This window comes from Molossus molossus, unplaced genomic scaffold (assembly GCF_014108415.1).
Source record: "Molossus molossus isolate mMolMol1 unplaced genomic scaffold, mMolMol1.p scaffold_m16_p_8, whole genome shotgun sequence".
In the NCBI taxonomy this organism is placed as follows: domain Eukaryota; kingdom Metazoa; phylum Chordata; class Mammalia; order Chiroptera; family Molossidae; genus Molossus; species Molossus molossus.
In genome coordinates, this window is record NW_023425402.1 from 86,133,704 (window position 1) to 86,157,206 (window position 23,503).

General features: G+C 38.6%; 1 protein-coding gene across 3 annotated transcripts in view; it reads left to right on the top strand.

Moving 5' to 3' along the window:
• Nucleotides 1-23,503, top strand: part of EYA4 (EYA transcriptional coactivator and phosphatase 4) — a 113,897-nt gene that overhangs the window by 80,840 nt on the left and 9,554 nt on the right. For all 3 annotated transcript variants that reach the window (XM_036248476.1, XM_036248477.1, XM_036248475.1), the window contains 6 exons: nt 5,503-5,639; nt 6,171-6,254; nt 14,618-14,707; nt 20,413-20,471; nt 20,579-20,739; nt 23,032-23,146. In XM_036248476.1, the coding sequence (XP_036104369.1) occupies nt 5,503-5,639; nt 6,171-6,254; nt 14,618-14,707; nt 20,413-20,471; nt 20,579-20,739; nt 23,032-23,146 (646 nt within the window). The remainder of the gene's footprint in view (nt 1-5,502; nt 5,640-6,170; nt 6,255-14,617; nt 14,708-20,412; nt 20,472-20,578; nt 20,740-23,031; nt 23,147-23,503) is intronic.

The following is a 23,503-nucleotide window of genomic DNA, read 5'->3' on the forward strand; positions in this document are numbered from 1 at the left end:
ACACATCTGGATTGTTAAGGTATTCTGTGACTTCAGAACTTTAGTTAATGTTCTTTTTTTTTTTTTTTTTTATCCTCACCCAAGGACATTTTTCCGTTTTTTTTTTTTGTTCAGGTAGAGTGGGAGGGAGAGAGAGGAACAGAGATAGAGAGAGAAACATCGATGTGAAAGGAACACATCGAGTGGCTGCCACCCGCACAACTGACCAGGGCCAGGAACAAACTGCAACCGAGGTACATGCCCTTAGTGGGAACCGAACCCGGGCCTCTCAGGACCGCAGGCCAACGCTTTAACCGCTGAGCCAAACCGGCCAGGGCTAGTTAAGGTTCATGTAAGTTTGATGTTGCCCTTTCAGATCTGGCATGCATACACAAGTAAACAGGTTTATAACTATGAGATTTTTCTTTCTTATTGATGAAATCTGAAGTATATAGTTTAAGGGTATGGATGTTATTTCCAATTAACCAGCTCTGAATTTTGGAATTAAAGCAGAGACCTAACAATTAAATCCACAATGTTTTGTAAATCATTCACTGTTGACTTCTCCCATTTTCAAAATAGAAACATACTTTATATTATATAAGAGACAGCTGGTCGTTTTGATGTAGAGATTAAATCCTAATGAAATAAAGTTGGATCTAAATATCTAAAGCATGGAAGGTACAGTTATTCATTACTGTACTGATTAAATGATAATTATTCAATCATGTATAGTGTTGGTCCAAGAAAATGCCTGAGGCAGTTGGTAATGACTGATGATATTTGGAAATTGCAAATAGCATTCAGTTATTACTTTACCATATTAGATAGTTTGACAATCTATTTAAAAGAAACGTTACCATGCTGATTAAGAACAGATATTTTAGTGCATTATCTTTGTAAAGATCTCAATTTTCTTTCAACATAAAGATTATCTTAGCTGTATCATAATTTTGATTTGCATTCAGAAAGTGATGACTGATTAGAACATTAAAATTTGAGATATTTTTGTAGCTTCTCCTTTTTAGAATATTTTAAAGACCTTTAAATTTTGATATAATTAGTAATTTGTAACAACATTATTCTTTACTCTGAGACCTTGGCAAACAGTACAACACATTAGCTAATTAAACTTTGCAAGTGCTTCAGAGAAGTAAAGGATATAGTAAGATCACTTTGCTCTTTGAAAAGAAGCCAGTTTCTTAGGCAGAACTCAGTTGACTTTCCATAGCTTCATGGTATTTCACTTAAAGACAGGAAGGAAAGCAAAGTGCTAATTCATTTCAATGAAGGTAACAAGAGGATTTTGGCAGAAAGAACTGACCACATTTAACTTTGTCAATCTGCGTTTTCCCTACCTACAGCACGAGTGTGCCCTAGTGCAGACACCTGAGTGAAGCTTGGCAGAGGCACTGGAATTGATAGCTTTCTTCTTTTAAAAAAAAGATGTCAACAAATGTTTAATGACCATTTGAGCTCAAGTTCCTGGTTTTACCCTTTTATCAGAAAAAAAGGATAGCACCTTCCAAAGATATAGAGGTCAGAACAATTCTCCCTAGATGGCTGGCTGTAGAAGCCCCCATTACAACCTTGGCCTCCCTGGACGTGCTCTTTCACTACGAAGTTCTTTCGATGAATTTCTTGGCTCTCACTCCCACAAGTTGTGTACAGTCTGTTTAACTCCTGATTAGTAGAAACAGATATAGGTTTATAATCAGGAGCATCTGTTGCTGCTTAGGGGAGGAAGTATGGCCTAGCAGTTAAAGCAGCAGTTCTGGAATCATACCAAAATTCCACATACAAACTATTTCATCTTGGTAAGTTCAGTCCCACATGTCTCCAGTTTTCCCATTATTAAAAGAGAATAATGAAAGACCAAATTCACTGGGTCCAAGTGAAGTTTATGTCATATAGGTATAGACGTAGATGTAGATATAGATAACCAGTGTTTCACAATAAAGAGTGCTGACAAATCAATAAGAAAAAGATAATCCAAGTTTTTAAATAGGCAAAAGATGTAAACAGTTTTATTATAAAAAGAAGATACTAAATGGGAAATTAACATACAAAAAAGTGTTTCACATCATTACTTACCCAAAAAATGCTAATCAAATCTACAAGGAGATACCACCATACCCTCACAATGACTCACATAAAAGAGACCAGCAATATCAAGTACTGGCAAGGATGTCACAAAACTGGAATTCTCATTGCTAGTAGGAGAATAAATTAATACAGCCACTTTGGGGAAAAGTGGTCAGAATCCACCAAACATTAATGTATGCCTGTCCTCTGACCCAGCATTCCTACAGCTAGGTATACATACCTTAGAGGGATGGGAGCTTGTGTCCACAAAGACAAGAACAAGAATGTTTATAGCAGCTTTATTCATAATTGCCTAAAATTATGAATAATCCAAATGTCCATCAACAGAATAGATAAATAAAGCATAGATGTCTATCAACAGAATGGATAAATAAAGCATAGTATACATATAGAGTGAAATTCTAGCCACATTAAGGAAACAACAAACAACCGCTGCAAGCTACAGATACGAATCAGTCACACAGACATAATGAGCAATGAATAAAGCCAAACATATTTCAGTAAACATTTTTAAAAGGAAGACAATACATGAAAAATACTAAAGGTTTAATAATGTGGAGTTACTCTTCTTCGTTCTTTAAAAAGCTGTGCCTTTACCTCTGTCAAAACAGTTCTGTCTGTATGTTGTTCACATTCATAGAGCCCTTTTAAGACCTTCCAGCAACTTGGAAAGAGTCAGTGGTGTCAAGTCTTACTTTTATTGAAACCCAGACTCATCCTGTGGAGTCTTTTCCCTTCCTCCTCCTGCTCTTTTCACTCCCTTGCTGTTGGCTCAGTTCCTTGGAATAGCTGAGTTGTTCTTTATGGATCCAGTCAACTGTCAGCCACCCATAATCCCCAAACCCACTTGGGATTTTGCAAGTTTTTGTCCTTTCAGCTCTTGCACTGTTAATTGCAAGAACAAAGCTGCCTTTTGATAGTTAACACCTGAAAAACGATCTATAATGAATAGACATGTTGTATGGAATGTCATCCCCCCATAATTATTATAAACTCATTTAGTAATGAGGGTTAATTTAAATCATCAATTTATTTGAAAGGCAACATTTGATATGCAGGACATAGTAACCTTAGGAGAATTCTGTTAAAAAACAAAAACAAAAAAAACTAAAATAGAAAAAAAATTGCGATATATTTTAGAAGTTGGTGTGTGTTTAAATACTTGAAGCTTAATTAATGCCTATGCAAGTAAGCTGAAACATGATTTACTATAAGATAGGGCTATATTCATCGTCAAAACTAAAGAACTTTTATTATGCTGTCTACTCACACACAGTCTATAGCAGGGATCCGTGCACTGAACCCTGCTAGCAATGTTTTAAGAGCAAATAGTATTTGGAGCACAGACTGTTTGTTTTTTTGTTTTTGTTCTTTTATGCTACCCTGACATGCACAATGTTTCACAAAGAAAATGTTATAACCATTATAAACGATTACGAGTTAGCTATGTAAAATTTACTATTTATTTAGAACATCTCAGAAAAAATACTACCTTAAGTAAATGCTATCTGATTTGTTCAGATTTGATTATTTAGCTTGAAAAATGCCCAGCTGTCCTCAAACTTATTTTACTTTAATTTTATGTTAAAGCACAATAGTCATAACATCTTTATGTTTAAAAATTGCATAACCTACATTTAATATAGTTTGCGATCAGACTCTCATAGAAGTGTTTACTTTGTGTTTATGATTTAAATCCATTTAAATAGAAAGCAGACCTGTCTCAATAATTCAGAAGTCAAGCTGCCATTCCCCATGCTTTAAAATATGAAAAACAGAGATTCGGAGATTGAGTAAAATGCTTGCAGTCCTGGGATAAGTCTGACTTTTGTTACCTGTAAGGTTTTACTGTGCCTCATAGTTGCTTCCATTTGTTTATCTTAATACCCTCCCCACACACACACACACTACAGCATCCCACACACACACCACACACACACACCCCACACACAGATCTGCCACTGCTCAGTACTCCCTACTTCTTAAGATGCTTCACCATTAGCTCTAGACATGTCAGACTTTCAGGTATCTGTGGGACATGCAGAAATCAATCACATACAACGTCTAAAGGTTAGGATGTAGCCTTGTTGAGGATAAGATTTATCTATGGGTCACCACATAGAGGGTGATTAACCTATGAGAGCATTGGATCACCTGACCGTGTGACTTGAAGACAGTGGCCAAAGGATGAAACCCTTAAATATCAGCATATAAGGAAAGGGAGAAGAAAAAGGAATCCACGTCTCCTAGGCAGAGGAGGACTGGTGAGAGAGATTCTAGAACGAGGAGAGGGCAGGGTATCAGTTGCCAAGGGATGTTTCTGAGGAGGTGCTGTTTAAGAGGGTCAAACCCAGCATAGAGATCCAGGCATATAAGGTCTGAGTCTGCATTTGTCAATGAGGTAGTTCCTGGGGACTTTGCATAAGAGTAGTTTTAGTGTTTTGGTGAACTGAAGGTAGACTATGACAAATCAGATGTCAGGAAGTGGAGAGAGATGTGCTGTCCAGTACTGCTGTAGCTGCTGGCCACATGTGGCTGCTGAGCACATGGTATGTGGCTAATACAGACTGAGGTCCGCTGTAAGTGTAAACTGCACACGACTTTGAGTATGAAAATGATTATGTAAAACATGTCATTGATAATTTTATATTCATTACAGGTTGAAATGAATATTGTGTATAAATTAGGTCAATTAGCATATACAAATAAAGTTAATTTTACAATTTTTTTTTGCACATTTTTAATTAGGCTTCCAGAAAATTTTAAGTTATATATGTGGTTGCTTTTGTGGCTCGAATCATATTTCTGTTGGACAGCACTGGTATGCATTATTCTTTTAAGAAGTGTCATTTAACACAATAAGGTAGCAAGCAGATAGCTTCTATGTGGAACTGTAAGGTCAAAGGGAAGGACTTTTAAACATGCCTGTGACCCAGAAGGGGAAGAGGTTGGAGGACAGATGAGAGAGGGTTTGACTGATGGAGCAAGATTCCGTAAGAGCTGAGGTGGGGAGTCAAGTCCGCAGGTGGAGGCATGGGATTGATCCAGAAGACAGTTCACCCTCTGAACTCTGCTACAGGGAGGTGAGAACAGATCTGAATTTAGATAAATATAGAGGTGGGGGTAGGAACAGGAAGTTGAAGGCATATGGAGTATAAAAGGCATTCAGGTGTAATAGATCACAGAGATTGAAACTAGGAGGGATTTGTCTGACTTCCAGACAAATTTTTTATTCCATTTGGATTTGGGGTGTTTGGGAGTATAAATCTTTCTCTCTCTCTCTCTCTCTCTCTCTCTCTCTCTCTCTCTCTCGGAGATTTCTGTTGTATAAGAATTTGTTAAGATAATAAATAATGAAGACTCATACCTGATCTAAAAACAAAGTGCTATTCTTGATGTAAGTTATGTTATTTGTAGGAGAGTTTGATACTGTGCAGAGCCCCTCCACACCCATTAAAGATCTTGACGAGAGAACATGTAGGAGTTCTGGGTCAAAGTCCCGAGGAAGAGGCCGGAAAAACAATCCCTCCCCACCTCCCGACAGCGACCTGGAGGTATGCTGACTCATCCTCACCGAGTGTAATATGTTTTATTTTTATTGAATACATATTCTATACTTAGTTTCATAAAGTTTCAAACTTTAAATATTTATATACTACTTTGTAGTAGGCATTTCATAGCTGCAGAATGTGAGATTTCATCCATCATAATATTCAAATTAAAAAAGAAACAATTAAGAATGATAATGATTTGCAAATTCTGGGTCTGAAATAATTGCATCCTTTGATCCACATTGGTACAAACATAAATTTTAAAAATAATTGCTTATGGGTTAATTTTCTGAAAACCACTTTATTTAGTAGTGCTAAGGTAATGAAAGATTTATATGGGTCAATTAATTTTAAAAGGTAAAATTTATCTGTCTGGAAAGGAAACATTGTCTGAAAATAGGAAAAAGTATCATAGATTTCCCTGAAGTGGTATCAAGATTATATCCAACAACAAAGGAAGATGCTTTCTACTTGTAAAGAGATTTCTGCTTCTTTAGAATTTGATAATTCTTTGATATTTATCTTCTTCTTCAGCGTGTGTTTGTCTGGGACTTGGACGAAACCATCATTGTTTTTCACTCACTGCTCACAGGTTCTTACGCCCAGAAGTATGGCAAGGTAAGGAATCGAGAAAGTTTGCCCCAAGAACCCTGAATAGAATTTTGTTTTTGTCAAAAATCAAGAGCCATTTAAAAACACATTTAGCTGGCTGGGTGTCTGTGTTGGTTGAGCATCGTCCTGTGCACCAAAAGGTTGCTGGTTTGATTCCCGGTCAGGGCACATACCTGGGATGTGGGTTCAATCCCCAGTTGGATTTTAGAAAAAAGAAAAAGGTTGTGGTTCAGTCCCAGTCAGGACGAGCACAGGTGGTGGGGTTGGGGGTGGAAGCAACCCTTTGACGTTTCTCTCTCTCATGGATGCTTTCTCTCTCTCAAAAAAAAAGAAAATCAATAAAAAACATATTCTCAGGTTAGGATTAACAAAAAAAAATTATCAAAATATACATTTAAGTGTTTTTATTGCATTATTTTTTCCTCTTCATGACTTTTGAGTTTTCTACATTGAAACCAAGCATACTTACTTTGATATAATTTTTCTAGAAAAAAAATTTGTAAATTGAAATAGACTTTAAACATTATAAATTTATGTATTGTCCTCTAATAAGGGCACTTTAAGAAATTGCTTGAATTAATTTGTTGCCCCAGAAGTCACTATGGAATGCCATTTGGAATAAGGAAGCAATCTTTTGTCTGATAGCTCCTTTGGATTTATGAATAAATTATTTTTTGTAGCATACATTTAGAGACAGATGGTCATGACTCCTTCCTTTCTCTCTTGCCCTTGTTTTCGTAGTGAGCTAGCTTCTCATAGCCACGCTGTTACACACTTGTGTGAGTGCTGTTTCAAAGATCGATGCTACTGCAACAGGCTTTTCAACTGGAAACATAGTCGCTCAGGTCGTCGCTGTCTGTGCCTTTGACTCTGTAGGACTCATAATCTAACCTGAGCCAATTCAAAACATGGTGGCCCTCCTTCAGTCACCGGGTTCAAAGTTGTATCTCACTTTGGTTGTTTTACATATCACACCTACAGAGTGTCTTCCGATGTCTTCACAATGTCACATTATTTAATAGGGTCTCAAGTCACCTCAATATGTACTTTTTACCAAATGTGTTAACCTTTGCCTTCTAGACTAGTAATGATGAATCGCACTCACGTACTTTCTCTTAGATTGGATATTGCTCAACTGATACGAAAGGTAACAATTTTGTTTAATGACCATTTTAGAAGGAGTCTTAGTCTCTTCATCACAATCATCATTGTTTATAACAGTGAGCAAGATGCATGCAATACACAAGATGCTCCGCTGAGATAAGGAAAGAAAATATTAGTGTGTGTACACACACACATACACACACTTGTATCTTGCAGTTTCTCTTGTCGATTTCATAGTGCACATACTTTATAAATACATGCATGTGATCATAATTTAAATAATATGTACATAATTTATAAGTAAATTAACTATACATAAATTTGTTGCACATGCCAAATTCTGTTACTGATAGAGTATACTATATAAAAAGTTTCTAGACCATAATCTAAAGCATTTCTTTTGGAATAATTTTGATTTATGAAGAATACAGGGTAAATCCTGTTGAACCGTTTGCAATATTTTTGTGCAGCTAAGTTTCACATCAGGTAATTGTTTAAAATAAAGTCTAACTTGAAGACATGAATCCAAATAAGGTTCCCTTCAAAATAGTCACCATCAGCGCCCGTATCTAAACATCTGTGTCACTTCCATTATGCCAAATCAGTGGTGGAACTAATGTTTTTGCAATTATCTTTAGATTTTTAAAATATTTCCTGACTTCAAGCCTTCATTCTTTCATGGTAATTTTGATCTTTAGAAAATAGATCATTTGAACCCGAGGTGATGAATAAGGAGCATGGTCAAAATATCACTGTTTTTCTTTTTGTCAAAAATACCATAAAGTTGCTTCCATCCCAGAACTGAGCTTGGACTTCCATTTGGGATACAAAGGGGTGTCAAATAGGAGGCTGTACCATTCAAAAAAGAAAGAGGAGGAGGAGGAGGAGGAGCTGCTTTTCTTGAGTGTCTCAAAAACTGGTAACAGGATGTAACAAGGAGTGATGAGCATTCACCAAGTGCTGGAACCATGGATTGGAGGCCCCCTAACGGCACGTTAACACCATGCAGCTTACCATCTCTCCGGGCATAATGGTTAGAGCATTCTGGATTTGGAGGGAGAATGGATCTGAGTTCAAAATCTAGCGCCTCTTACTACACTTGTACCTTTGGGTAGTTCATTTAGTCTTTGTGAGACTTGGTTATCTTTTTTCTAATGTGAGGAGACTAATTAAGTTCTAATTTGATTAGGAGGGTTAAATGAGTTAGTGCATTAATGCTCAGAACATTGCCTACCATGTAATAAACATTCAGTAAATGTAACCTCTTTTACTTGCTTTCAAGGAAATCTGAATGTTGGGGAAACTGGATGTTTTCTAAAGATACTTGCGTGGATTTGTATCTGCTGTTTTATCTCATGCTGTAAGATACTCACTGAGCTCAATGTTTGAAGAAGTAGCGGGTGACTAGCGAGTGATTATAGTTCATGCAGAACAACGAGTGTGAACTCTGAAAGCCTCGAACATGTTTGCAGTGTGTTTCACAGCTGTACATTCTGCCTGTACCTCAACAGCCGAGTGAGCCCCACATCTCGGGTCCAGCACTGCTGGGTGAACGCACTCTTCCAGTGGACTGTTCCACAGCTGTCCCCTCAAACCTTTCTGCCCAAAACTCCTCCGCCATCACTAGACAATGGCAGCTGAAATAATTACTTCATCTCGCACATAACTATATTTTCTGCCTTTTCTTTACACGTTTACTCACATCTGGTTCCAGCCCTTCTCGCTTTCTCAAGGGAGGTGCTCCCGAAGTGACCTCTTTCACTCCTGAGTCGCAGTTTCCCTTTCTTTTGGATTATTCCTGTCACCACAGTCCAGGCCGAAACAGACCCTTCACCAGAAAGTCCCCTTGAGCCCGTCTTCCAGTTGCTGCCTTCTCTCTCTGCCCTTCCCTAGCTTTGCAGTCCCTGACTGCCTTCAAGTCCAAGGACTGGCGTCGTCATGCCAGGTTCATGGTTCGTCTTGCTGGGGCCTCTCGCCGGCATCTGACGCAGCTGGGCACTCTCTCTTCTTCTTCATACTTGCTTTGCTTCACTTCCCTGACCTGGGTGGCTCTGCCTCGCCCTGTCCCCCACACACTGGGCTCATTCTCACCTCTGCATGTGTTCCTGCCGCCACCGCTGCCTGAGCACAGCCGGTCCCCCCACCTTGTCCAGGTCTCTCCTCTGCCACCCCCTGAGCAAGGCCTTCCCGGTGCTTTCTGTAAGGGAGCCGTGCCCGTCCATCCCTACAGCCTTTGTATCTGCTGACGCTGGTTTCATCCCACCTGAAATGCTCTATGTTTGCTTGGTCTTTGTTTATGTTTCAGGCAGCTCATCCAGCAACAATATAAACCCTTAAGGGCAGGGGTTTTGCTTATTAGATTCTGTGCTCTCAGTCCAGAATCTGAATATTTCTTTTCTTTTCTTTTTTTTTTAATCCTCACCCGAGGACATTTTTCCATTTTTTGTTCAGATAGAGCGGGAGGGAGAGAGAGGAAGAGAGAGAGAGAGAAACATCGACGTGAAGGGACACATCGAGTGGCTGCCACCCGCATGACCAACCAGGGCCGGGGACAAACTGCAACCGAGGTACATGCCCTTAGCGGGAACTGAACCCGGTCTCTCTGTACCGCAGGCCAACGCTCTAACCGCTGAGCCAAACCGGCCAGGGCCAGAATCTGAATATTTCTAACACGTGGCAGACACTCAGTGAGTATGTGCTAAATGAATGGATGTTCCCGAAGCGGTTCTCCAGTCCCCCTGAGGACTCGTAAGCCCACTGCGATCACTGACAGACATTGCAACTGTTACATTTCCCTTCTGATTCATGCCTAAACTTCATCTCTTGTCACTGACTACAAGAGTTTATTTCCTAACAAACCCACTCATTATTTCTGCCTGGGTTCATGGAGCAAATGTGTCTTCCTTCTGTAATGAATTAGCACATCTCTGCCTTTGTCACAAGTCTACATGTGCTTCAGGTCCCAAAGGAGGAACTGTTCCAAGGACTTGAGTTCTTAAAAAAAAGAAAAAGAAAAAGAAATTCCCCGTTAAAACACACACACACGCACACACATTGCTTTCTCTCCTGAGATATTTTTATATTGTGTCCCTAGAGGAGGAATTTCAGCTGATGGCCCAGTACAGGGCAGAGGCCCATAGACAGACAGTCTGGCTCCAGTTTATGCTCTGTGCTAACATGGCTAATAGGCGTTAGTATCTAGATATAGAGAACGGCCGCACTTGAACCTGACTTGGTCATATGCTGGTAACATCCAACTTAGAATCACACATTTAAGGGCCAAGAGTTACTTGTTTCTTTCATCTTTCTTCTCTCTCCTTCTCTCTCTCTCTCTCTCTCTCTCCCTCCCTCAAACCAAATGCCTTGGGAGTGGTTTCAGTATTTTAATAGAGCAGTGCACAGAGCAAGTTGGCAGAGTTTCAGTTTGCCCCATATTAAACTCTGCTGTAGACACTTTGAACCTATTGCAACTGTTATATATGTAAAATATGCATTGGAGCTTCCTGTTGGTGCCTTTATTATTCCACTTTTTTCCTCTGTCCAAGTTTTCACTATCACTTTATTTCAAACCCTAAACTCAACACTCCCTACAGGTAAACTGGAAAAAAGAAAGGCAGTAATTCTTGATTCATAAGGTGACCATAATTCTGCAAACATCTCATGAAAATGAGCAAACATCTCCGTATAAAACTTGGGTTCAATCCAGAAGCATATTTAACTCTCAAATGCCTGATAAAACCTTGGGACTGCAGGCGCCAGCAGCTCTCACAGTAGTCTGGCGAGGCCGAGGGGCCCAGCACCGCAGAGACTTTGCTCAGACCAGCCCACCAACCCTGGTCATCTTTCTTGGGTTCTTGCATCTGCATGTCCTTTAGCTGGAAAAATGTGATACTGCAATTGGCTTACTTAGAGTCAACTACCCCAGTGACTTCGTAAGATGGGGGGAAGAGAAAGTAAAATTAGGTATTTGAAAGTAAGCCCTCTCTCAACATTCTCCTGGGAACTAGATCGCCACCTCTGACAGGCATGGTTTTCCTTGGCTTGTGGCACGACTATCCCTAGACGGTTCGTGCCCAGCCTTTGGCATGGCAGACGAAACACCTCCCTTTCAATAAGCCTTGCTCTTTGGAAACCTTAGTAAAATACAGCTGGTTCACACTGCAGCAAATCTCAAACCGAAATGTTCCCAGTTCATAAACGATATTTTGCCGAAGTGCTCACGAAGTCCTGCTGTCGCGGAGGGCACGCTGTGGCATCGCCATGGCTTAACAGACAAATGCACAGCCCCTTCCGCGGCTGGGTTACGTCCCACTGGAGTGCTCAGATGCAGTTTTCGTCACACCAGACACTGTGCTCACTGGTTAGAGAATTCGTGTCGGTTTTCTAAAGGTTATATTTATTTGCATGCTTATCAGATACACAAAATGCGTTTTTCATGGATTTTCTTATCACTGTTGGGGTAGTATAGAGAGTTGCATACTTCAGAAGCGTGGGATGGATGAAAGTAACAATCAAAGAGTGACAGTATGTTTTCTTCCATCCCTATAAATCTGGTCTGTGAACACAAAGAAAGTGAGGCTTGAATATAAGAAAATCAATAATTTTATTTAAAATTTAAAAAGAAAAGAACTGGCAAATTGTAGAATAAGAATTTAACCAACCCAGTCTAAAGAAGGAAAACCTTTTAATAAGACATTCTGAACCCCCATCTGAAATATATATCTTCAGGGCAGTAATCATCAGAAACATACGGAGTAATGTGGAGCTCAGTTTTATTGTCCTGCATCAGTGAACATTCCTCAAAAGCATAGAGCGTCACTAATGGAATTATATGTTTTCATGCTATAATTACATTTGATTTTTCCTGATATTTTTGTAGACATTTTGTTCATGGTCCCATGACTAGACAGAATATTTACAAGTTTTCTATGTCTTCAGCCTATGCAACCCTGTTTTTTTTATTATTATTATTTTTTAACAGAAAAAAGACAACTATATATTTTAAAGCTTTTATTAAACTTTAAGAGACCTTCTTTAAACAACAACAAAAACACCCTGGCTGGTTTGGCTCAGCGGTTAGAGCATTGGCCTGTGGTCCAGAGAGACCCGGATTCGGTTCCCGCTAAGGGCACGTACCTCGGTTGCAGTTTGTTCCCGGCCCTGGTTGGGTCTTGTGGGTGGCAGCCACTCGATGTGTTCCTCTCACGTCGATGTTTCTCTCTCTCTCTCCCTCCCTCCTGCTCTATCTGAACAAAAAATGGAAGAATGTCCTCGGGTGAGGATAAAAAAAAAAACAAGAACAACAAAAAGAAATGAGAAAAGATAAGACTTTCATACTTGAAGGAGACAGAGAAAAAAATCCCTCTGAATTCTGAAAGCCTTTGAGACAAAATGAACACTTCATATTCTTGTTCTTGATTTTGAATGACTATTGGTTGGATGAAATGGAATGGATGTGATCTTTGGATATGTTGCTCCAAATGATTCTGTCGCTGGAAGACAGAGGAACCTAGCAGAGTCAAAGTAGAGTCCTCCTTGCTGAAGGACATGCGACCAGGACACCATCAAGTATTGTGAACAATGAACACCTGTTTTTGAGAAGAAAGAATCTTGAGCTCTGAAATCCACAGAAGTCTCTGAGGAAGAGATGTTGTTAATTAGAAAATTATGTTGACATTTAACGTATTCTTACTGTCCTTTCTCTTCTCCCCTAGCAAGTCTTAGCTTTGCTCAGCACACCTCGGCGACCTTAACTTAGCACTAAATTACTGTTCACTAGGTTTCAGTCACTACAGAATATGAGGTGACACTCATTTCAGACATATTTACACTAAAGCATTATGGGAGGGAGCGTAGGAAGAAAACTGGTTGTTGCAGCATAGGCATAGAATGAGGAGGGCTTTCTACTTCCGAAGTGGAGTAAGTTTGGGGGTGTATATGAATACTGCTGGGCCTGGCCTGGGTTGCATTCTTATCATAAATTAATGTCAAGTTAGTATTACATTTTCCCAAGTTGAAATACATTTCTTGAAATGTCATTTATTGGGCCATTGAAAACACAAGTTTGGTATTCTCTCCTTAAATCCTTACAATCTGGCTCCTGGCCCAGCCACTCAACCCAGATCACCCTCTGAGGTCTTCCAAAGAGACTTCTCAGCCAAAACGGATAGCATCCTTCTAGACTTGTTAGCTTGATTCAAAGCCATATTCTCCCTGCTAACACCAGGCTCACTCTGGCCTCAAATTCTGAGGATTTGTTCCTTCTAGGTTTTCTATTTTCTGTATCTTCAGGGTCACACGTATAATTAGTTCTCTTTAGAGATCATTCCAACTTTGATCATTTTAAACACAACACTTGAACATGAATTACTTCCCTAGCCCAATCCCTAAACTCCCCTTACTTTTTAAAGTCTTATACCTACTGATGCCAAGCTTACAACTGTCGTCAGTCATGATGAAGTACCAGCTCTGGTCTTGATTCTCAAACTCATGCTGCTGTGTAATATCTTGGTTTCCGTAAACAAAGTTAAGTCACTTTGATTTCTTACTAATCCCCTTACTGTCATTCAACCTATAAGTGGATATATTTTCTACTTAGATTACATTTAGGTTTTAAAAATATATATTTTTATTGATTTTTTATAGAGAGAGGAAAGGAGAGAGAGAGAGAGATAGAACATCCGTGTGAAAAACAATATCCATCAGCTGCCTCCTGCACGCCTCTACTGGGGATCAAGCCTGCATCACCAGGGACCTCTCAGACCGTGGGATGATGCTCAATCCACTGAGCCATGCTGGCCAGACATGAAGATATAGCTTTATGTGAAACGTATCCTAGGTCATTTTTATGTATGTATAAATTCACAGATAGGTCTATATATTTACTATGTCTTAGATAATCTCTTTGGAAAGGCACCTTTTCAGATAGTTGGGAAATCTTTTGAATCTTAGGTAAAAATCCATAGTCTCCCCATCCCCACAACAACATGCACTTAAATATGTTTTTTCTTTATTGATTTTAGAGAGACAGGAGGTAAGAGGAAGAGGGAGAGGGAAACATTAATGAGAGAGAACATTGATTGGCCGCCTCCTGCGTGCCCTCCACTGGGGATCGGGCCCACAACCTGGGCATGTGCCCTGACTGGGAATCGAGCCGGCGGCCTCTTGGTGCAGGGGTCTGAGCCACACCAGCTGGACTAAAATACTTTTAATAATAACCGGAGTCACTGCAATTTTACCTCATTGTATGTGCATTTTCTTTCCAGGATCCCCCCATGGCTGTAACCCTTGGACTTCGAATGGAGGAAATGATCTTTAATCTTGCTGATACACATTTATTTTTTAATGATTTAGAGGTAAGAATTTAAAAAGGTAAGAATAGTTGTATCAACTATTAAAACATTTAGATGGCTTCTATAAAACCAAATAACCTGAAAGAAATTTAGCTTAAGAGAACAGTCAAGTTCCCCTCAAGGAGGAAAATTGTATATATATAAATATAAACAAGAGCTAAATTTAGTTCATGTATTAGACAGATGTACTGGCACAAAGTTAGAACAAAAATATCTCAGAAGGTCTGTTTTGCTGTCCCAGGCCTAGAACCCTACACACTGTCCTTTCAGTGTCTCAAATCCAACCCATGCACCTTTGGAACAGCACTAGCGTTTGCAGGATAGAAGCCAGGACACTCTCTAAGTTAATCACTGGACAGTAGTCACCAATACTCTTTATGGTGCTGGCATGGGTCATTAAATGTTGTAGATAACCGGACACCTAATTTTAGACAATGTTATCATTTCTCATTTCTTCCCCTTTCCGATAAAACTGCGCTGTAACTGTTTTTATGGTACATCTGACTGGTTTGATCGTATGTGTTTTCTTACTTATTTCCCAATTTATCTTTCCATTTCCAACCTCAAATGAAGAGAAAGTAAAACAACAGCAAAATGAAAGAACCCAAGAGAAAAATATCCTTAAGAGAGCTGAATAGGTACTCTAAGAAGGTATATAAGCTGGGTGCTAATGATCTGAGTCACTAGGCATTCAGACAGTAAAATTTGAAATAACTGAGTAGGTTGGACGCTGGGCAGGACTTCCCAGTCAAGCACCATTATGCTGAAAGAGATTTATTTTTCTTTTCTTAAGTGTCATATTTAAATTGATCTTTTATCTCTTGGTTTCACAGTGGAACAAAAGTGTCTATAATCCTGTGAATGAAGAGGGAGATTTTTATTACTGAATCCTCACCTTGTACTCAACATTTCGTATTGGACTTTCCATTAAGTAATTAACACCATTTTGAAATTAGTATGTTTGCCACATCATTTTAGTTGAGGTGAAACTGTAGGGTTTACAAGCATAAGAATCACGCGAAGGTAACTGCTAGCTAAGTAGAACTGGGATCTGAAACTCTGGAGTCTGTCTGGCTCCAGGGTGCATAGTTCTTCCCCCAGACCAGGCCAACATGCACAGAAATGTGTGAGAAAGAAAAGCCAAGTCAGTCAGTGTCTTCAATGAGGTTGTTTTTTTGTTTTGTTTTTTTTAATTGACAACATCTGGGATCCAGTTTTACTTACAGTTTAGACATAAGAGAAAAATTGTGTTGGTCAGTATATCCCGTAAATGTATGTGCTGGAAATCTGTGTAACAGCATTTTGTTGTTTTCTCTTCAGTGAGTCACTGTTTTTACTGGATAATAAAATTACTGTCTGTTTAAAGAGGTTTTATTATTTTTCTTTAATGAACATATGAAAGATTAGTGTTTCTAGGCAAATGTTCCAAGTTTATTATAAGAAATAATAATCACCTCTCTAAAACTTGATTTAAAGTAATCTTGCTACTGATCCCTGTCTGGTATACAGAATGATTTTATATATACATGATAATAGGAAACACATTTTAACCTTTTTGGAACTTGAATTTTTTTATAGAGAGTCATAACTTCTTAGGTTGATTTTTTTGTTGGTTAAAATGGATTAGCTTCATTCTAAAGAGAATTCTAAGATTATTAGTCCTTTCAAACCTGTAAAAGACAAAAAAAAGTTTTATGTAGTTTTATCCAAATTTTATAGTTTTAATTTCATTTTATTAATTATTTTTTACTAGAAATAAATGGAATAAATGACCCATTAGCTATTTTACTGGCACATTAGAAGACAGATGGAATAAATTTGCCACCCAACTTTCAGCAGAACAGGAAAGAAAGTGAAAGTAGCATATAATGAATTTGCAAATACCTTCAGCAAGCCCGGCATGAATATTTGCATATCAGAAACAGGTACTCAGCTATGGTGCTTAAAGCGTTTTGATTTTGGATTAGATACCATACACAATATATTTTTTAAATACCTGGCGGGATCTCTGGCAGAAATACTGAGAAAATACAGGTATTGACTTTCTGTCTATGAGTATAGCTTTTTAATTGTGTTTAGAATGTGACAAATATTTTATTTGACTCAAGCACTAGAACTTAGTATCCAGCAGTACAGTACTTGATAAAAATTTTAAAAAGATTGGGTCTCTTGCCTATAAATTGAATTGTCTTACACACACACGCATGCCACACCTATGCACGCACATTTAGATGAAGTGTCCAAGGAAACACAAAAGCGTATTACTGACTCAAGTGAGATAAATACCAAAACTAATGAAACCTAGACAAACGGTTTCCAGGTCGTTCAGCACAGCTACGTACACGTGCACTGTCCTCCCACATCTGATGTGGAAGCAGCCTGGCTTCCACTGGCCTTTATTTCAGTAACCCTCTTCCAAGCAAAGGTTGTCATGGGCTTCATAACTGATATGAAGCTATTTTTGTTTCTGACAAAGAGGAGAATTCCTCAAGAGAGTAACTCCATCATTAGCCTATTAGGGTCTTTTTTTCTCCTTCTGTATTTAATCTCTCAAGGTTTCTTTTCTTAACCTAAAAATCTAATTTGAGACTCAAATCCTTCACTGGATACTGCAACATATGTAGTAGCAGCTGCTTCCACAAAATTCCTTAGAAGATACAAATTTAAATCCCCCTAATAGACACTTAACTACATGCCCAACTGCAGAAAAGGCAAATGCTCACACTACTCCCCCTAAGAAGAGAATGCTCTGTTTAAATAAAATGTTATTTCAGTTAGAATAACTTCCAGAAAAGAAGGCACCAGGGAGTTCCTGGCTCACAGGAGCAAGAGAAGACTGCGGTGGATTGTACCTGATAAAGATCAGGGACAACTTTGCGGTCGCCTTCTAAAACAAAATTAAAGAATTTAAGATTAGTACCAGAATGATCCCAAATGTTTGAGTTCTCAGACTGAAATTTCTTAAAGCCAAAGCATTACCCTGTTTGTAGCATTTCAGGTTTGGGCCAAAACGATTTCTGCAAAGTTCCTCTGAGTGAAAACTAATTGAAGAACAATTATTTAGATTTTTCTAAAAATGTAAGTGATTGAAGTTCAGCTTTCTTTCACTGGACTGTAATTCTCGGGCAAGAGTCCAGAGTCAACAAGCATAGCTAACTAGGCATAAATTTAAAGAGAAGTTCCATTTGGAAAAATCTCAAACATAATTTCAAATATGGAGCTCATGGTCCAATAAGTTTGATATACTGATGTCCTCAAGAGTAAAAAAAAAAAAAAAAAAATGAGTTTTGGGGCAAAATGTGTATAAATTAACCTTGTGAGTTAATAATAGAAATGTCAGAGGAATTTCTCTAAAAATTAGGATGAGAGGATATTAAATACAGAAATAACTACTAATTGCCAGGGTAATTCATAAAAATTTCCTGCCGACTTTTTTTGGGGATATTATTAGTTTGTTGTAAAAGAGAGACATGGAAATTATTTACATGCTGAAAGATTTTAGAACTTAGGTGGAAATGAGCAGCTTCACATGATGCCTTTTCAATGGTGATTTAATTCAGTCTTCATACTTACCAAGAATATCACCATCTCTAAATAAGAAATAATCCTTGTCATCTAGAACTACTTGGCTGCCTCCATATTTCCAACGTTCCTGCTAACTGGTTAACTCTTCACTCTCCTTCAAAGCCCAACAGCTGCTACTGCAGCATGTAGTACCTTTGCATGAGATTTTTCTGGAAGCATAGTGCCTCCTTTGGTTAGAGGTGGGGTGGTGCCCCTTTCAGAGAATACTCGGTGAGAATGGGGAAGAACCTTCTAGGCACCTGCCTGCCGTGGCCCCTGCTCCTCAGTTCTCACCCCGTTCTCTCAGCCCCCCTTCACTCTTGGTATCATTGTCAGAATTCTTACAGTTCCTACCATCTAGAAACATATTTCTTATCACCATAGCTTTGTGTTTAAAAATCTGAATGACTGTGGCACTTCTGTCTAGAACTATAATTTGTCTCAACGCCTGCCCTTTATTCAACAAAGCATTGTTAAGTGATGACTCTGTGACAGTTGACCTGAAGTGGGGGTATAACCCCAACCCTAACCCTAACCCAAACACCCCCCCTCAGGGAGCTGCCAGTCAGATTAGCTTTACTAGGCCCTTTAACTGTGAATATAGGTAGATTTATTCAAAATTTACTAAACCCATAATTTATGTAAATCATGTGAACCTTTAAAATTAATGTACCTGTATTTTCAACTTAGGTACTAAAATTGTGTTGATTGGGCTAGTCAATAAGATTTCTTCTTTTTTTTTTAATCCTCACCTGAAGATATTTTTCTATTTATCTTCAGATAGAGTGGGAGGGAGGGAGAGGAAAAGAGAGAGAAGCATCGATGATGTGAGAGGGACACATCAAATGGTTGCCTCCCGCACAGCCCCAACCAGGACCAGGGACGAACAGCAACAGGAATCGAACCTGTGACTCTCTGGTCCGCAGGCCGACGCTCTAACTGCTGAGCCAAACCAGCCAGGGCATAGGTTTCTTTCTTTCTTTTTTTTTTTTTAAAAAAAAGCCAGTGTGGAAAGCTGGAGATGAAATAGTAAATATTTCACTACCAGATATTTTCAAGTCCCATAATGAATATAAATAGTAGCTGCAAAACCTTTTTTTTTTTAGTATGGCAACCTATTTTCAAAGTTTATAATTTTTTAACCGGTTTTGAATAGTAAGCACTATGTATACAGTCAGAATCTATGAGTATGACTGAAATAATCTGAGAAGGAAAGAAGCCCAGAAGGCTAAAACATTTATTCCCTGGTTAGTAAGTACTGAGTATTTGAATGCCCTAGGCAGATTGCACCCCAGGGTCACATACTGTCTCACTGGAACTTTGCAGATTATTTGAAGATAGAATAGTAAAGAAGAAGCCTAAAGAAGAACTGAGTTTTTATCCAGAAGCTACCATTTGCTCTGAGCACACTACCATTTAAACCAGGTCAATTGTGCGGTATATGTACCTCAAGTTTATTCTCCTCTTAGTTTGTAGCATATCAGATATTTCCCTTCTACTTTTAAGTTTTTTTGTTTTTGTTTTTTTTTAGTTTAAAGATTTTAAAACTTGAACAAAAGAAAAAAGAGAAAACACTGGCTTCTGTGGTTTCTACCTTTTTTTCCTGTGTCGAAAGACCAGGACTTTACAGGCACACCAGCGTGGTTCGTCCCGGAACCCCTGGTCCAGCACGTGCGGGAAGTCAGAGAAGGCTCAGAGCACCTTCATTATCACGCCCTCTGTTTCGCTCAACAAACAATGAGTGATAGTAACCGCAGAGGTGCTCAGACCCAACAATCTCCAGGTTAGCTTTGCTTCAGTCCTTAAGTGTGCGCAACAGAAACGGAGAAATGGCTGGAAGGGAGCACCAGTGATTATTACCAAGATTCAAAAGAGAATTTCTTATCAATAATTTTAACACTGAAATTATTTTTTAAATTGCTCACATGCCACGTGTTCTCGGACTCCTTTCTATGGCCCTCTCCTGGATTTAGATTTTACGAAACAGGAATGGTGCCCATGCTCAGCAGGAGACGGTGGCACGGATGGGCGAATGCTGCCATCTTCTGGCCGTGCCTGATCAAAATGGAAAGGTGGAGAAAACCCTCAAACAGGGTGAACAGCATCTTTTGAAAAACAAATAACTTTTCCAATGTTTTTAACAGGAGTGTGATCAAGTTCATATAGATGATGTTTCCTCTGATGATAATGGGCAGGACCTAAGGTAAGCCATGCCTTTTAGTATGCTATTTCCTACAGAAATTCAGCTATGGAGTTTTGCACATGTAATTATTTCTTTTATCTCTTTTTAATGTATTTTGGGTGTTGCAGTACCTACAGTTTTGCAACTGATGGCTTCCATGCAGCTGCAAGTAGTGCGAACCTTTGTTTGCCAACAGGTGTAAGAGGAGGGGTTGACTGGATGAGGAAGTTGGCTTTTCGTTACAGAAGAGTAAAAGAATTATACAACACCTACAAGAACAATGTGGGAGGTACGTGTAGCTTTTTCATTCTAAGAAAGGCACTCTAGATAGAGGTAAACTTTGAACTGTAGCTCCATGTTTCCTATTAGAGCTTGTCCTACTGTGAAATAAATGATCAAGAGTTCATGCTGACCGACATGGAACCAGAATTTTAAGTTTCTTAGAGCAGGGGGGAGATCTAACTGTAAAATAAAACGCGCAGCTCTGTCAAAGGCATGGGGAATTCATTGTTTCCACATATTTGGTCAAGATTGACGGGAGGACATTACCTTCTTTGGCTGGGATGCTACCATTGAAAACCAGGTAGTGGAACTGATTGAAGCCATGGGAAGACCTGGTTAATAAAGCAAGACCTCCAATCATGGAAACAAAGTTGTTAGCAATCATTCCCTTTCCAAAACACCATCAGAAATTAATATAAAACAAGTGCTTTTTGTCCTTTTGAAGACTTCAAGAAGTCTATTTTATTTTTTTTAAAACTGCATGTTATTTGACCATATAGCTTTCTCATATATAGCGTGAGCCATGATTATCATGGTTTTTTAAAAGTTCAGATACTTTGTAATATCTAAATCATTTTATACTTATCCACATATTACAGGTGATATCAAAACCCGTGACATCAAAACTAAGATCTGGAATGTGATCATAAACCTTGATGATCTATCTCTATTACTGGGATCAATTTTAGGTCAAGATCCTAAGACTAGTCATGAGGTCACATAAAAGTTTTCCCCCTGGGGTCTTTTGTTTGTTTTTCTTCTTAAAAAATGAATAAAAAATAAGGATAAATGAGGAGCAAAAAACAGAATTAAAATATAATGATACAGCTAAATATAAACGTGTGCATACTATACATATGTATATCCACATATATGTCATAGAATAAAATATAGTAAATAAAACGTTCATAGTATCTATATTGTACACACCCATACTCATCATGAGGCTGGGCTGTGTTCATTTGCCTTGTATCCCCAGTGCCTCGCTAGGCTTGAGATACATAACAGGTGCTCAATAGATACTCAGTAACTACTGGAAAAGAAAAAAAAAAAGTAGAATCATAGACAATAATGTTAGAATCAAAAGGAAGCTTACACACGGAAGATCTTCATTTCCAAATGAGAAACAGGCCCCTAGAGGCTCCGACTTATCCAGGGTTCTGGAGAAGCAGCTCAGGTTTCCCAGTTCATTCTCATGCTCTGAACAAGACACTTCGGTAAAATCAAATACATAGGTATTCCATTTAAAATCAATTGTGAGTGGCACATTTAACTTAAAAATATATATATCCTTTCAGAAAAGCTGAATTTTTATTACCCAGGTGTTATTATTTTCTTCTTGAAGAGTACTATTAAAATTATTCCAAAGTTAACAAAATTACTAATCAATAATCTTATATCTTAAAAAGTTTAAACAGTAATATGAGAGTCCATTTTCTGTGGCAAGTTAGCATCTCTATATTGGGATAAGGACAAATGAGACTTGCTAGAAACTATAAATTTTTATTAAAAAAAAAAAAATCATCCACCTGTATGTCTTCTCAGTATTCTGAAATACAATTAAAATACATTTTATTTTGTAATAGGTTTACATGATCTTGTTTTATCAAAAGAGGAAGGGCTTAAATAAAGATGTAGCAAGCATATTTCTTTTTTTTTTTATCATAACTTTAATATAGTTTTCAACTATCATCTGTAACTATGTCATATAGTACAGGATTTTCAACACAATTCTTAACTTCTTATAAAACAAAATATTTCTGATAGCTTTAGTACAAGTACATATTAGAAACATTCTGTAAACTACATATCATTATTACTGTTTCAAAGTCATGATGATTGTGATTATTAAGAAGCTAAACATTTTCAGGCCACCACAATATTTGAGGTGTGGTAGCCCTTCTATGAGGCTGGCAGACCCTTGTTCCCCGCCAGACCTGTGGGTCACGGCCTTGGAGTGGGACCCAGGCACGGGAGTGGTCAAGGCTCCTCGGGTGACCGGCATCCACTGCCAGGTTCTAGGTTCAGTGAGGGCAAAACTGTGACCCACATTGTCACTGTTACACCCCCAGTTTTCAGCCCAGTACCTGACATCCAGAAGTTGTTCAGTAAATATTTGCGGAGTGAGTGAATGGATAATCAATTCTGAAATGAAGGATCAGTTTTGATATAAATCAGTCTCTCTCTCCATTTCTGATATAGGCTGGAAACATTATCTTCATTAGCCAGAAGGGAGATCAAAGTAGGTATTCTTGCAAACGTTCACCCCTTGACTCTGCCTTGCTCTCCGGTGTTGCAGGACTCCTTGGCCCTGCCAAGAGAGATGCGTGGCTGCAGTTAAGGGCGGAGATTGAAGGTCTGACAGACTCCTGGCTGACAAATGCACTTAAGTCTTTATCAATTATTAGTACTAGGTAAGTGGTATTGTTGCAGTTCCTATATTTACTGTATTGAAGTTATAGTTCTAATAGCACAACATAAGTAAAAATTATTTACTTCTTAGGCTATTTTAGCATTTGAAGGGATCTAACAATTCACTGTGTCCAATGATTCTCTCTCTCTCTCTCTCTCTCTCTCTCTCTGTGTGTGTGTGTGTGTGTGTGTGTGTTCTGGGGTGAAGGATGGGGGTTGCTGCTTCCCAAAATAACCAGGAGATCCCTTCTCTCTACCCTTCTCTCCTCATATAATCCACTAATAATCCCCAGAGAAGATCATATGACTTCTAATTTAAAAAAAGATATAACTGTTGGTGACGAAGTACAGGAGATGAT